This window comes from Pezoporus wallicus, unplaced genomic scaffold, assembly GCF_028554395.1.
Source record: "Pezoporus wallicus isolate ANWC-B61680 ecotype Strahan unplaced genomic scaffold, APGP_CSIRO_Pwel_v1 contig_8797, whole genome shotgun sequence".
Lineage (NCBI taxonomy): Eukaryota > Metazoa > Chordata > Aves > Psittaciformes > Psittacidae > Pezoporus > Pezoporus wallicus.
The window spans coordinates 1-16,182 of record NW_026641918.1 but is presented as its reverse complement, the minus strand read 5'-3'; the positions used below and the strand labels follow the sequence as shown (position 1 = coordinate 16,182).

Below are 16,182 nucleotides of genomic sequence, written 5' to 3'. Positions count from 1 at the left end.
TATGTGGGTGGATATCACTGAAATTCCTGCTTTTGCTGTTGTATGGAAGAAGGTTTTCCTCGGCAGCTGATTTCTTTCCCGAGTTGTTTCCCTTTGGTGCTAGTACAGGATGTCTCAAGCTGCAGGAAAATTACAGGTTGCATTTGTGTAATGCCTCTTCATTGGCCATCAGTGCTCGGAATAGCCTGTTGCAATTGTCATCTTTGATTAAAAAGCCAAAATAAGCTACAAAAAGTGTAGCTAAAGATTTCACTTCACAGATGTTCTTGAAACTGAAGTGTCTCAAGACCCATTTTGGATAGTCACATCTTTAAATGAAGTTAGTATAGTATCTTGTATCTTTGATTTTCTGAATCTTTTCTAGGCTGTTCCTAATTCCAGCAGTTAAGTGATAGAGCACCACTTATAACTTTTTAAACAGTATAATCTATATTTAGCATTGCTCCCTAATTCAAACCTTGTTCTGAACCTAAGGAAAGATTTAAATCTGGCAGCTCTTTAGCTTTTAGCACATGAATTTGCCTACAAATAAAGATGTCAGCAAAGCATTTATTTTCACTTTGATTCTGCTTGTATGCCTATGTATATTTCATGCTGGTATATATGTACATTTGTGCGTATACATATACTTATTGGATGGGCATGACAATAAACTGAGCTTCCCAATCTGGATGCGAAAGCATGGGTGATCACGTTAAGGATTCAGACATTCATTCATACTACTTTGAATGGATGATAATATGTGGTAAGGCCAGATCCACAGTCCCAATCTGCTCAGCACTTGCTGCATTGCACAGGCAGGGCTCCTTCCTTCTACATCCATTTCAAAAGGCTGACTCTTGCTATACACATCTGAAATCAGGAGGCTGTTAATGTTGAAATGGTTCTAGGAAGTACCTTGAGTGACACCTTTGCATGAGAAAGAGGCAGAGTATTCCACATTCTATCGTCTAAAATCTGTATGGCCTGTTCTTGAGAGGGGCAAAAAATCCCTTTGTGTGCCCTGGCTCAATCCGTGCCCTTCCTCTAGTATATCTGTGCTCATGCTGTTCGGGTACTGTCTGTTTTGGTGTACTAGCTGTTGGTATTGTTTGAAATGCTTGTTTTGCTGTTTCTTGGATACTTAAAACACCAGTGAGGGATGGAAAACAATAATCTCTGTCCCTTCTCTGCAGGGTGTTGGGTGAGTTATTGTCCTCTGAACAATAGAGCGAACACTTGAACATGTTACAATGGTCTCTTCGCCCCAAGTACAGAGCGGGGTTGGCTGTGGTGTGTCAGCGAGCCTGCTGCTGTGCACGTTTATTCCTCTCAGACCCAGGGCCAGTGCTTTCAAAATGCTGCAGTTGCAATAAGCTTAGTGTGCCTGCTCCGCTGGGAAAACAAAGCAGGCTCCCGAAGCCAGGAGCTGCAGGCTGAGGATGGCCCGAGTAAAGCTGAGCGAAGCAGTTCAAGTGCTGCTCTTTGCAGCATCAACTGCTGTGCACAGGATGTGGAAGGGAAAGAGGCGTTTTGGGGTAAAGAACTGTGGAGCCTGCATGCATGTGGCATTAGTGAGCGAGGCTCTTGGATCCCACTTGTGGGAAAACCATCTATTGTCTGCTGGAGCCGGTCCGCAGGCATTCGTCTGGGTAGGATCTGCCCTCGTGTGGAAAGAGATGGAGCCGGTTGTGCACCCAGGAGCAAGCTTTGCCGGACCCGGCCCACACATGGAGGTGGTTGCTGCTGTCAGCGGCTGTCCATAAGCAGCCGAACTCCTTTAGTACTCATATGAATGAAACTGAAACTGAAGGGGGTAATAAACGGTAAAAACACTCTGAGAAAAATCTTATTTCTCATCTACACAAACACAAGAGAACTTCAAAGGGCTTTTATTCTTCAGTGAATAATAAAGCATTTAAATTAACCTAGGGGGGACTTGGATGTGCTTTCTGATTCTTTCTCTTTTCTGAGGCATATATTGTAAATTCCAGCACATCCCTAAAGCTAAAGTAGACAGAAGGTCCTGTTTAGAACCCTGCAGAACTTTGACTTCTTTCTGATTATGTGGCCTTTATTAAAGGTCTAATAAGGACAAAACGGGCATGTATGGGTTTTTATAGTCAGACATGTCTTGGGAAACTATGCAATGCGTGTGACAATCTGGTTACTGGTTCAAAGGGGAGCCAGCTCCTAATTATCTCTGATTGTATCTACCTTTGGAAAACCAATCCTTAGATGTCTCCCTCATCTTACTTCCATTGAGAAGGTTATTTTATAGGCAGAGGGCTCTTTCTCAAACCCAGAGCTTATTTGCTGGGGGTAACAAGAACCAGACCAAGGCGAGAGCTCTCCTAAAAACAGTCTGTCCATAAACCCAGTCTATCCAAGCCAGGCAGGAAAGAAAATGATGCTTGTTATACTCCCACAAGGTGATTCCTAATCATGATCAAAGCTTTTAATGTAAAATTACACTTTAAAATGTAGAACACCACAAAACCTCAGTGCTCTGCGGGCACAGGGCTTCGAAAGCGCTGCAAATGGGCTGGGAATGCTCACGTCTGAGGTGCTTAAATTAAACTTATTGATCAGCCATGTAGCGAGTGTCAGCATGTTAATGAAGGCAGCCTGCAGCAAAGTGGGCTGTAGAAGAAAGCAGGCGCTCATCCTAGGCAGAATGTATAATTGTATTTGGCAGATGGAGCTTTGAGACTAGTGAATCCAGGCCTAAACTGCATTAGTTTTCCCTTTAAAGAAAGCAGCTAATGTGGCTGCAAAGCTTTCACTCTCACCAACTTGCGCAGTTGGAGTAGAGGACAACTAAATCCTTTGCAGAACTCCACCTAAGTGTTTTATATGCGTGTGTGCACATAGCAGTGATAACTTCCATAGAAGTGCTTACAAGTATTGATTACATATTAGAAGCTTAGGAGCTGAAGGGTGGTCATGTTAACTCAGATCTGATTGGGAGCAGGAGCAGAGTGTACCTTCTATAACAAAGCTAGTCCTGAAGAAGCAGAAAAAGCTGAGGAACTGTTGTGTTAAATGTAATTGTTTATCCCCCCATGGACCTTCACTGTTTAAATACAAGTGTAGGAGCAAATCAGCCTATGTAAGCAGAGCTGCTTATGCTCCTGCTGGTAATCTTGCTATGTAATCACAGCATTGTGTGTTCAGTCACACATGTGACTCCCTAGTGCTGCCAGCTCTCCCAGTGTTCATCAGGTTCATAGTCCAAGAGCAAGATAGTTCATCTCACTTCATCCCATGGAGGGGGAAGTGGTTTTAGGCTTCCTTTTTGCACAGCGAAACTTAAGAACAACCCAGCTGCGCTCTGAAGATTCATACACAGCAGACACGTGGCGTTTGTGCCCCAGAAATCCCTCTGGAAACCCGGTTGGAAAATGTATTTGGTGTTATAGCAGACCTGGGGGATCCCTGTCCTAAATGCCTTTAATTTCCCATACCTCTCGTCCTTTGGGTCAGTTTTAACTGAGTGTAAGTGTGTTCTCAAATTGGAGATGGGCAAAGCGAAGGGTCAGTCCCTGATTTTGGTCAGTTTTAGCAGGGATGCAGTACAGAAAGAAACCGAGTTTCACAATGACTAAAGCAGCGCTGGTTAACCAGCGTGCGCCCTATCTTCTGGTTCAGCATTTAGGGAGGAAACGTGCTTTTTGGGTGTTCGCGGCGAACATTTCAAAGGCTTTGCTTCCCTCTAGTGTTTCAGATTGGCAATTTCTCCCTTTTTTCCTCGCAATTTTAAACCCTGACAAACCGTTTTTGACAAGTTCCGGGTTGGTTTTTTGTTTTTTGGTTTTTTTTTTTGGTGATGCTATTCAAAGACACTTCACTGGCCTACTTGTATCGTGCTTTTCTTAATCTCACCACTCTTGTTCCCAGCCTGGGCTCTTATTTCCAGTGCTGAAATGCATGCAATGAGCAGCATCCTAGGGAAGCGAAAGGGGCTCCGAGCCTTATCAGATTGACCATGGGAATAAAACCATGGGCTCTGAAGGTCTTCTGGGTGGAAATACTGCTTATGAATTAAGGTAATAAAAGGTGAAGGCAAAACCAAGGAAGTTATGTGAAATTTTGAGTGCATGGAGGAGGTGGGTGCGACTTTTGCATTGACAGCTCTGGAGTGTGAAGCCATCTGTTCTTCATGCTTAAATATTAGTGTGAAACTGCCTGCCTGTGTATCTATAGATGTCCCCTTTAATCAGCTGCAATCTGTCCAGGAAGCTAGGCTGTTGGGTTTTCTACGAAGCAAATGAGGAAGGATCCAGCTAAACCTACGCTAGCAACGCTTGTCAGTGCAGAGCTGCATGGTTAATCCCGGCCTCTGACCACTGTCTTTCAGCTTCCTGCTCTGTTTGGCTGTCCAAGGCTCAGACTGAATTCAAGAGAGTGGCTGAAGAGAACGTGACTTTGCCCTGTCACCACCGCCTGGGGCTCCTGGAGCAAGGCAGCCTGGATATTGAGTGGCTGCTGCACATCTCCGAAACAGTACAGAAAGCGGTAGGTTCAGCATCCGCTGGGAAAACCATCTTCTTTCTGCATTGACATCAATAGCAGCCATCGATTTAAAGTGATTTCTGTGATGATCTTTGCAGGTTGCTCTGATGAAGTAGCATTAGAAAACACAGCAGGTTTGAGAGAGATTTATAGCGTGTAAAAGTTGTTTGATATTCACATACGCTGCATCGTGTCACAATCAAGTTTGTTTTAACACTGCTTTATAATCACTTATCGTTGGATAAACTTCAGGATCGCCCTTCAGGTTTTCATATATGACCTTGGAATTTAAGGCTCAGTTTTTTGAAACCCTGCTTCCAGGAAAAAAAACATAAGAGTTTAATACCTACAAAAATCAGGTCTGCAGTAACTAAAATTAGCTAGCCAAAACCAGCCAAGACTAAAGCCTGTTTTCATAGTTGTGACACGTGCTGATATCTATTTTGACACCAGTATAAATGCTCCAACATAAATCTCTAGCATAAATGCAGTTTATACATCAGTCTCAGACTTGAAATGCAGCTTTGCTTTTCCAGCCTGTCACAGGCTTCCTACATGACCCTTAGCAATGGTTCTTCACCATGCAGAACCTTAGTCTGCAGCTCATGGACACGCACTGATTTGTCGTCTGTGTGAATGTAAGATTACAACTGGTTGTATATGTGACACACAGACACAGCAGTGACTGTCTCTGTTCCTCAGGTGATCACTTACTCTGGGGGCCGCGTTTATGATGACCTGAATGAGGAACAGAAAGGGCGCGTTTCCTTCACATCCAACTTCCTCGCTGGAGATGCATCCTTGCAAATCATATCCCTGCAGTCCAGCGATGCGGGGAAGTACATTTGTAAGGTTAAGAATGCTGGGCAGTACGAATGGGCTCGCATCACCCTGAAGGTTGTAGGTAAGCATATTTCATTGCTCTGCCAAGGAAGAAAAATTGCTAGCCTCATTTCCTGGGCAGAGATTTTTTTCAGCAGGGTATAAATACACAAAGATGTGTCATGATCAGGTTCCACGGTCCAGCTCCATGTCTGCCTTTGCATTTTTTGGCACGGGAAGAGCCTAAAGAACTGTTTTGAGGCAAGTGTAATTGCCTTCAAAATCATATGAACTGTTCTTACCGAATTATCTCCATGACCTCATCTGCTGACCATCTATGATCAAGCTGATATTCTAGCTTAGCTGGTGATACAGATCTCCTGCTGAAGACTCTGGGTTCATGTCCCAGGACCCCAAACTGATCCAAGCCAGTGGAGGTGACAAATAAGCTGCTGGGGTTAGCGTTTCCTGTGGAAGAAGTGCTGTGGCCTGCCAAACGCTGTGGGGAGAAGGAAGAAATGGAGAAGTAGGGGGAGGGAAAGGATATTCTCTAAATAGTACCTAGAATAGGAGCACAATGATACAGCTCCACTGAGGCAAGTATCCATGAGGCAAACTACCCCAGAGTATTATAAGGAATACATGGAATATGTATGTCACTTCTATATCTGAGCCAGCCAGCTTTACTTCTTAGACTATGAAGTTGCACACAGTTGCAGCTGAAGTCCCCTAACAAACAGCAGCGATGTAATTCCTTAATGCATTCCAGAGAAGCTGCTTAAGTGACGTACTTTGCCAAAGAAAGGCTTTCCACTAAGGAAACAGCGTGACGCGTTTGCATGCCTTGTCTTCTGTCCCTTCTAGAAAAGCCTTCCAAGCCCAAGTGCTGGCTAGAAGGGGAGCTGTTGGAAGGCAAGGAACTGTCCTTGCAGTGCCGCTCTGCCTCTGGCACTGCACCCATCTCCTACCGATGGCAGCGCATAAATGAGGAAGACAGAGCTGAGCATCTGCCACCTACATCGAGAGTCAGTAAGTCAGATCACTTCCTCTTAGGGCTCTCGGTACATTCAAAGCCACCTAACCACCCACATGTACGTGCTCACGTACAGTCACATGCCTGCTTTTTAAATGGGGATCCCTTGGTGGCAGTGAGAGCAATGATATGGCAGGGATCTCGCTACTGCAGCTGGACAAGGAAGTGCATGTAGGAGTTTTAGTGTTCTGCTGAAGGCTGACAAATGATCATTTGTGAGGCATCACTGATTGTTCTTAAACTGATTTGAACTGGAAGCTCAATCTGTGCTTCTGTTAAGCTTTCCTAGTCGTTTTCTTTATTAATCCCAGTGTTGTTTTTCCTGTTTCAGACATTTCTAATCCTGGGCAAGTCCTACTGAAGAATCTTACACAGATGAGCACAGGGTTATACCAATGCATTGCCACCAATGAGGCTGGACAAGAAACCTGTGTTGTTCAGGTGACAGTGCAGCGTAAGTGTTGGCACATAACTAGTATTTGCATCACTGTATGAGCAGTGCTGCTTCACATCTGTCCCATCTTGCCTGGTGAACTTGCCACACCTTTGCCCTTTCATAGTTCAACCACATGAAGCTGTTCTCATTCATTGCATTTTTAGTTTGCAGACAGTCCTCTGTATAACCTAAAGTGGTAAATACATCATTTGGGCTCACATAGTTTGGTCTGTTAGAAATTTAGGGTTTCTGAATGACTAAGGAAATATGAAGGGAAAACCAGTGAGTGAGAGGTTCCAGAGCCCCTAGATTTTAAGGTACTTCTGGCTGGAGTGATTGCATGAGATTACTCTCCAGTATCCAGCCTCTGTGTGAGTAGTCCATTGTTCCAATTCCAAACGACGTATCTGTTGCACTTGGGACAGTAAAGTGTCGAAAGGCTGACGTGAAGTAACATGCAGAATAAAAAGCAACTTTGGACATAATCTGGTTTCAATCCAGATTTAATAAACTCTGTCCTGAACAACAGAGATTAAAATCACTGTTTTACCTGGTTAACCCCATCGAGGATGTGCCCATGTCTAGGTAAGGAAAGGGTGGAGTTTAGCACCACACTGAGGACACATCCAAACAATAGTTCAGCAGGTTTTCATGTGCAGCCCTCAGGGGAGATCAGCAAGAGCTGGAACTGCTGTAACAAAAGCCTGCTAATAGAGAAGGCTCTTGGAGATTCCATAGCTTTGGAATCTTGCTGCCCAGCCAGGCCTGAAATAATTGGAATATGGTCATGTAGCAAAGAGAAAGCCCATCTGCCTCAGGCATCTGAAGTAAAAGCATCCAGGCAGCTTTTATGCCAATTGAACTGAATTGGCTTAAAACCTTGCTTTGGTTTGCTAAACCCTCCATAGGGACAAGCCTTAAGGAAACAACTTTAAACCAACCCAACCTAACTGCTCTTATCAAAAGAAGTTGTCATAAAGCATCAGCTAAGGGCCCATATACGCTAGGAAGCATTCCCTCCTTAACTCTGTTATGATGAATGAAAAACACCTTGCACAGTGTGGTTCTCCTTTCCTCCTTCCTCTCTACACCCTCAGTTCACTTTTTCCCCCGACTCAATAATTCATTCTTCCAGTGGATTGTAATAACTTCAGGGTGAGTTGGAGGAAAAGCAAAATCTCCATGGGGAAACATTTGCAGTTCAAACACTCTTTCTCTTGGGAACTGCTCGGTGCCTTGTTTCACATAAGAGTTGTGCTGCTTGTGGTTCTGTGCTCTCATGAGGGAATTATTCCTTGGAGAACTCTCTTTTTCTTTCCTTCCATTCTCACTCATAGCTAAAGGCAAAGCACTTGTGATCCCACCCTTCCAGAGGTGAATACCTTTACCAGTGTTAGCTCTGCTTTAGAAACAATGCCTGAAGATGAACTGGTTCAACCTCAGTGTGGAGACACACCTAAATAAATAGACTAATACGTTCTGCTCTGATTTATACCCAGCTGCGTTATGGACTAGAACCTGACCGTATGACCCTAGTGAGAGTTTACCAGCTAACACACTTGTTTCTGGACCGCAGATGCACAAAACATCGGCATGATCGCAGGAGCAGTTTGTGGTGTGGTGGTGGGTCTTTCCCTCCTCCTCCTGGCCGTGAGGCTGACGATAAGGAGGAAAGAAAAGAAGAGATATGAGGAAGAGGAGGCACCAAATGAAATCAGGTAATTTGATTTAATCCCCCATCTCCCACCCTCTCTTCTTTCGGTTTCACACATCTTTCCACTACAGTTTTAAGTAACCTGGGTGTTAAGTGCATTAAAAGGTTGGTCTAAAAAGCTTTTAAAGCCTCCCTAAAACATTAGTGACACATTTCTTGACTGTGAGAAACTTTGGGAAGAAATTCCAGAAAATTAGGTAGATGGAAATCTCTTTTTTTCCCTTCTTCCCAGGACACATTAGCATAAAACTCAACAAAATATTCTGTCTCACACTTGCCATTTCATCAGTCTGAATGCATTTGCATAATCCTCTCCAGTACTTAAATTCAACCAACTGGAATGTGGTTTTGAGAGGTGGTTGGTTTGTTTGCTTGCTTTTGCCTTTTCAATGGCAATTCCTGTAGGGAATGCTATGAGCGGGGAGGTCCTCCTTGAGTCTTCTGAACAACTGTGCTTCTGGATTTAGCTCCCCTGTGTGCAGAGCTGAGAAGCCTCACCCAGAGTGGGTGCACCAAGAATGCTGACGCATGTTCTTTGAATTCATCTGGTGCATGTGTGTGAGGTCTGCTGCTCACCTCCCCTGAGCAGAGACTGGTCACCAGCCAATTGAGCCTGAACTCCTCAGGAAAGCAAGCCCCGGATAAAGACACTTCCAGGAATGAGTTTTAGCTGTTCGTGCCCTGGAAGAACCCCTTTGCCTTGTTCCATCCTTCTATCTGTAAAAGTGCACGCTGTCATACAACATCTACGTACCGTTAGGCATCTGTAATCACTGAGTAGCTGATTACTCAGCCAGGTGTCAGACTGCTAGCAAGGAAGTAGTGTCTGCTGGTTTCTTCCCTTCCCTTCTTCCTGTTCTCTTTGCTTTCAAATCTCTGAGCTTCACCCTTTTATGTCCCCTTTCTGTGCACGGCTGTTACCTTCTCTGTCTCTCTGGGCCCAGCTCTTGCACTTCTCTTACTACCCACGTTTCTTTTTGTTTAACTAGAAGAACCGGTCTCATTCCCACCTCAGTCATTTGTCATTATGAGTAAGGATTACGGAGCGGACAGCTCCATCTGAACTGTTTGCACTGACACCTGGCATTCGTTCCACAGTCCTCAAAGCTGCACACAAAGAGCCAGGTGTGTGCAGCATCTATTCTAAATCCATATGATCAATAGTTCCACAGAGCAATAAGGAATTTAGTCCAAAAAGTTGCATAGCACAGAACTTGGAACCCCCTGTACCGTGCTTAAACTGCTGGACAAGCATGTCCTGGTGATGGGCAGCTTCAATAAGCAACTTATTGCAGCAGCAGTTCAGTCTGGTACAATGTCTTCAGTGTTCTCCTGGTATCTGAGCCCTGTTGTCTGTTTGATTGCAGAGAAGATGCAGAGGCACCCAAGGCCCATCTGGTCAAGCCCAGCTCCTCCTCCTCTGGTTCCAGGAGCTCACGCTCAGGCTCCTCCTCAACCAGGTCGACAGCCAACAGTGCCTCCCGCAGCCAACGGACTTTGTCGACGGAAGCTACTCCCCATCTAACTCCTCCCCAGTACAGCCAGAGGGAGGCGGAAGGGAAAGAAACTGAGCCCAAGAAAGTCGACTACACCAACCTGATGAAGATGGGAGCCACGCTGGTCATGGTGCCAGCCCAAAGCCGAGCGTTCCAGACAGTGTGACCGCCCGCCAGCTGTCTGGAGACTCCTGCTGTCCAGAAACACTTCACATACCACCAGCCACATAGGAATTGTTAGGTTAGCTAGTTATCCTCCTGGTCAGCTTAACTTTAATCACTTGTGATCATTCACACCACAGGGAGCCCTCACACTCCGCTCTTTCTTACATCTTCCACCACTGAGGCTCTGATACAGAATTATTTTCTGAAGAAAGATACATTTGAGGGGAAAAGGAGCCTTCTTTTTAAGTTACCTCTGTTGGAAATACACCACCGAGCATTTAAAAACTACAACAGCGAAGCACTGTACAAAGGAAGTGAAGCCAAACCTCAGGGCTCTATAAAAGGGATCAACAGAGACATAAAGATGCAAAATATTCCAGAGAGGTTTTTGTGGGGAAGTCTCTTGTGGAGAACTTTCTCACCTGAAGATTTTGGGGCACCCTCTCAACCTCAAAGCAGACTGACAGGCACTCCACGTCTTCTGTACTCAGTCTTCTACTGAAGCACTTCTGGAGTGGAAATAAAAGGATCACTCAAAACAATCAAGAGATGCAGCGTTAAGGCATGTGTCTGAACTAACTTCTGCACTACAGTGAAAGGACCCTTTATGTCAAAGCAACAGAGGTGCTATAATTGCCAAATAAACGTACAATGCACCCAGAGAGATACGGCCAAGAGCCTGACTCTGCTTGTATGGTCAGCACTGCAAAGCCACAGTTAACTCCACTGCCACTGGAGTGGTACCTGTGACAAATGAGCCTTAGCGTGATGAGAATCAGGCACTGAATCCAGAATGAAGGTGGTACCTCCAAGTGAGGGCCACTAATCTACCGAAAAGCCTGGATGAAGCATTTGGAAGCTATCTTTGCTATTGCCAGGCTGTGAATTCACCAGTTTGGGGTTGAGCCACGCTGTAGAAGCCTTACAGAGAGCTCTTCCCAGGACTGAACAAACAACATACTTGAGCTGACCTTCAGGCATCCAGGTAAGACTGAAGGATGGAGTGACAGAGCACATCGTGAGGAAAACACACCAGGGACAAGTAAACGAGCACAATGCTGCTTCCATTAGAACATATTTATGTGCATTGTCCCATTTACACACCAAACGCCATTTACATACCAAGGAATACAAAGTCTTACAAGTCCAGTTGGAGGCCAATAGGTAATGATGGGAGATAGGCACAGGCTTCCCCTGGAGGCAGATGCATACTTCTGTCATATATATTTTCCTCTGAAGGACTTGGCTCTGGCCACTGCTACACACCAGCCACTGAGCTTGTAGGTTCTAGATTCTTGTATTCCTGGGCTGATGATTTGCTATTAAGAAAAGGTTTGGGGTCGTTTAATCTTAATTTAAGGGGGGGGGGGGGGGGGGAAGGTTTTCTCTAGTACGTGGAATGAGTCTCCCAGAGATGGCTCAGCACAGAAGAACCACACATGTGTAATTCTTTCACTCCAGGAAGTATAATTAACCTCCTTTCCAGACAGAGAGCCAGAATTCTATCTTTGCTTGAGCTCTTTAGACAATGTGATCAAAGCCAGGCCCTGCTTTGGCTATTTCTGTATGGGAAACAGTTTTCAAACCTGCTCTATACTATCTGAGAACTTCTTTTCCTGAGAGCAGCCACTCATTTCCATCACATGTACAAGAATTCCACTTGTTCTTCTACCCCAGAGTCAACCAGAACCAATCTCTGCAGTTGCTCTCTTCCTGGACCTTGAAGGTTTTAAGAACCCCAAGTGCTTATAAGGTACTCCAAAGCTGGGAAAATCCCAAAGACAACGAGCAGGACTGCTGAAGTAGTTTGTGGCTTCTTGTACAGTTGCTTTATGGTGCTTAATGTTACCTGAGTTGCATCTGAGGATACTTATTCTATGCATATAAAACCAGGAGTGCTTTCCTCAGTAACATGCCAGAGCAACCAGAAGCTTATTAGCCCAAAATAAGGGTAACACTTGAGCTGGTTACAGTTTGAATACCAAAATGCTGTAGGTTAGCTTTGAGTCACTTGCAATTAGTGACTGCAGCCTGAAGGCCACTTGCTGCCGGCTAGGATTTGCCCAGCCTGCTCCTGGCAGTCTCTTTCCTATGGGAACAGGCTGCAGGACAGATCAGCAGTGGCAGCCCTCTCCTGGTCACCATCTCTCCTGGAGCAGGGAAGTCACTCTTTGTTACATGAGCTATCTGTCGGATTGCATGAGATGGAATGTGTATGGACCACAGTGAAAAGGTAGTTGGAAGCAACCCCTGGTGTGTGGGATCATTCCCAGCTGTTCCTAGCCCTGCTGGGAAGCGGGCAATACATGTACCCACTATCCAGGCACGGACAGACTGCCCTGTATACAAACCACGTTGGGAAAGTACCGTGGCCTTCTCCTGCTACAGAACAAAGGTGTGTGCCCCTGGTTAGAAAACATGGTTAGAAAATCACTGCGGTGCTTTCGAGACCACGCATCATTGATCTCACAGGTGAACACAGAGTCAATTCTGCACTTCAGGAGCTAGCATGAAGCCCAAGAGGAAATGTTCATCACTCAACGGGAATACAAGAACAAGAGCATTTCAAAGGTGTTTTATTATCAAAGGGACACTTTCTGAGCTCCGGATGATAGGATCAGGAGCTGCACAAGGGAAGCAAATGAACTGTAAGCCAAACTCCATTTTGTAAAATAGTGTACTTAAAGCATTTATTGCCATATACCAGTTATTACTAGTGTGATTAAATGCATACGATGCTATGTAGCTTGCTTTTGTTTCTCAGCAGCTAGACTAAGCTTACATCTCTTCTACCTGCTATGATTGGTGTACTTGTACTGTGTCCGAACAACTCGGAGGAAAGCAAATATTTATTATTGATTCCTTTGAATCAATTATTTCTTTTATTTTCTTTTTGTTCCGTTGGTTGTTTTATAAATAAAGGTGCTGCAGCTTAAGTGCTACAGCTCAACTAAACCTGTACTAATGCTCCATCTTCTGTGGTGTGTGGTACATGCTGTCAAGCTGGACCCAAGGATGAAAAGAATGGGGTCAAAAATACAGTTTCTAAGGGTAAAGTGTGGGAAGCTGGTCTCTTCCTGGGTATTTTTTCATTCTAAATTATATGACATGGTAAGAAATATGTAAAACCTTGGGTGTATTGAAATAAATGGTGGTTTGAGTTCTATTTCACACGAGGTATTTTGGCTGAGGACGAGGATGCTTCAAGCTAATAGGACAAATAGTGCCAGCTCAGACACAGCACACATACAAGTGGTGATACTGCCCTCCCATTCCCACACACTGCAGCCTTACTCTGAACCACAATGGAGCCCTGAACAGCTCAGAGCTGTGTTCAGGCAGTTCAGACCTTCTCCAAGCATTTTGAAGATAACCATTTTGAACAAGCCAACAGGAATCTCCGGTCAGGGAGGTGCAGGGGAACTAAATATGATTGTGGTTGGTTTCTCTCACCGTGGTTCAGCCTCCTTTCCCCCGGGGGTGTTTTACACAGAGGTCTCCCAACATCAGCAATCCTCTTTATTGAAACCTGGGAGGAAGAATGACAACATAATTACACAGCAGGTAGAACAAACCGCAGTGGTCTCATAGGTGTGTCCTCCTCTCTATCCCTGATTCATGAGGAAACACTCTTACTTGCTCTTGATGGCACCCAAAACCCTGTTGAGGCAATGAACGTTTTGAGAGGAGTTGTGCAATTGCATGCTGCTGTACAGCATCGGCAATCTTGGGTTATTTTAAACTTGGATCAGTCTGTACTGAGACACTGGAGGGGGAGAACATGGTGGGAAAGGGAAGGGATCTCCTTGGATATGTGCGATTTTCAAACTCCGACCGGGAAGTGCAGATTCAAGTGTGGTATAAATAACAAATGAATAGGAAGCATGTCTTTGGTAATCTCCACTCTTCCCAATTCTGCTTTAAACACTTAAAGGAGAAGCAGTGCTTCATCTCTGATAGATTAAACCAGCTTCAAAACACAATCATCATAGGATCACTATGGAAAAGCCTCCCCATAGAATACTTGACACTGTCCAGCACTTTCATTCTTCTGATGAAATGAACTACTTTTCTCTCAGTTAACAGCCTTTAGTTTCTAATGTAATGAGTCACTTGCCAAAGTGCCCTCCTCCCTGCACTGACTCACAGTTGTTTCAGGCTGCCTTCACTTGCTATCAGTCTGCCGGGTGAAGGATGGCTGCACATGTAAATTCACTATTTCATTTCAAGATGCAGGTAGTGCTGTTTTTAGATCCTGCTGAGACCCTGCCCATGACTTCAAATAACAGAACCAAAAAGCAATCCCTTGCTAACAGTGTGGCTCCCGTGGGACCTGGTGTGTGATGTATTGATGTATTAAGTGCAAGTTAGCACTGCATCCCTGAAGCATCTCCCATGCAGCATGGGAGCCTTTACTCTGGACGGGGTGGAGCGTGCTCTGCACGCTGTACCTGGTCAGATATGGGTTCAGGGCTCCTATTGACTGCCCTTATCTATCAAGGCAAAAGAGAGCGACAGTTAGTGTTCTGTGATACAGAGCTTTTCCTTCTCCTGCTGTCTTTAACCTTGTCCCCCCACGTTCCAACTCCAAATGATACTTTCTGTTGCCATCCAAAGGTCCTGATTCAGGTTCCTGTGCATGGCAGAGCAAGAAGAGGAGTGACTCCCCATGGGTCAGAGCACCAACAGGAGCCTGGTGGCACTTCCCAGTGAGAATCTGCACATTACTGGTCTGGTAACAGGCTTCCAGCTTGGGTAACTGCATCATGTTCACTATTAGAGGTCACTCAGTGTTGTTATGAAGGAGATATTGATGCCTATCTGTATCTGAGTGAAGGCTTGCACACAGCAAGGTATCACAGAGCACGGACAGTCACTTGTTTGGGATAAGCTGAAAGGAGAGATTCGTTGGTGTGGTGTCCCCCTTGCCTCTAATATTAGACTTGAAGCAGTCGTTAGTGTGTGTACCCCCAGTATTGGACTCGGAGCGGTTACCACGAGTGCTTTTGTCTAAGGCCAGCCCTGAGTGCATCGGAATTGCTTTTCTATGCAGTTCTTACCCCTGGTTATAGAAGTTCCTTTGCCCTTTTTCCCACTGCCTACTCTCCCATAGGCTGCCCAGGGCATGGTTTTATATAGACCTCCTCCCAGCGACTCCCTTTGACTTTTCCACCCAGCGTTTTACACTGTGTAAACACTTAATGCAAGCAACAGCACTCCTCTTGGAGCCTGACCTTATGGGATTTATGACCTCTGATCAGCTTTCAGCCTAAGGTGCTGAGACCAGCGCAATGTCTGCAGTGTCCACCTGCTCACTTGATCCCCCCAGGACAAGGGAGAGTTTTCCACCGTGCAGAGCCTCCGTTTCCATTCTGATGGGAGTCACACATGGTGAGAGAGCATGCACTGACCATGTGTCACCTTGTCCCTTAGCTTGGTTCAGTGCCTTAGCGCCGATTATGGATAAGGAGACTTTAGGATGGATTAAAAAGTAGGGCTTGGAGGATGGATTCTGCTTTGTGGGGAAACTGATGCTGCCCTAAACCCACAAACGTGGTTTTCTGTGCCTATTAGAGAACAAGGCTGGGGGAGAAACGACAGAACGGTGCCTTTTGCCTTTTTAAAGAGAACAAGGAAGATCCATGCTGCCGCTATGGATTATTCAGGGATTACTGAAGCAGCGGCTGGAGGAAGCCTATGGGAAGCGACAAGCAATCAGTTGCTAGCATGGGAATGAGAAACGCCGTCACCCCTCTGGGGGCAGAGGGCGATCCCCAGTGCTGTGCCCCCGGATAAGCCCTTTGCACCTCCAGCTTTGCTCCGGCTCTTTTCCGCCTGGATTCGAGCTGCCTGTCCCTAATTGCGCTCAACCGGACATGGTTGCGCGGCGCTGCACCGGAACAACGCTGCCGACAGCAGCTCGGAGCGTCCGGGGGCACTGAGCCCACCCGCTCGGTGCAATAGGAAGAGGGATGGGGATGAGGATAACGATGGGAACGGCGATACCGCCACCATTTTTTGC

The 16,182-nt window shown here is 45.6% G+C and overlaps 1 protein-coding gene and 1 long non-coding RNA gene across 2 annotated transcripts in view; both read left to right on the top strand.

Annotated features, from left to right (window-relative positions):
* The window catches only part of CLMP (CXADR like membrane protein), a 34,492-nt gene extending 23,930 nt beyond the window's left edge, over positions 1 to 10,562 (top strand). Inside the window, exons 2-7 of the mRNA XM_057425945.1 lie at positions 4,340 to 4,497; positions 5,197 to 5,398; positions 6,181 to 6,345; positions 6,681 to 6,803; positions 8,362 to 8,503; positions 9,867 to 10,562. Coding sequence (XP_057281928.1) covers positions 4,340 to 4,497; positions 5,197 to 5,398; positions 6,181 to 6,345; positions 6,681 to 6,803; positions 8,362 to 8,503; positions 9,867 to 10,161 — 1,085 coding nt within the window. The 3' untranslated portion in view covers positions 10,162 to 10,562. The remainder of the gene's footprint in view (positions 1 to 4,339; positions 4,498 to 5,196; positions 5,399 to 6,180; positions 6,346 to 6,680; positions 6,804 to 8,361; positions 8,504 to 9,866) is intronic.
* Positions 10,563 to 10,675: 113 nt separating this feature from the next.
* LOC130608181 (uncharacterized) lies at positions 10,676 to 13,119 on the top strand. Its single transcript, XR_008974471.1, has 2 exons — positions 10,676 to 11,145; positions 12,633 to 13,119. It is a non-coding gene; the product is annotated as an uncharacterized LOC130608181 (long non-coding RNA).
* Positions 13,120 to 16,182: the final 3,063 nt, after the last annotated feature.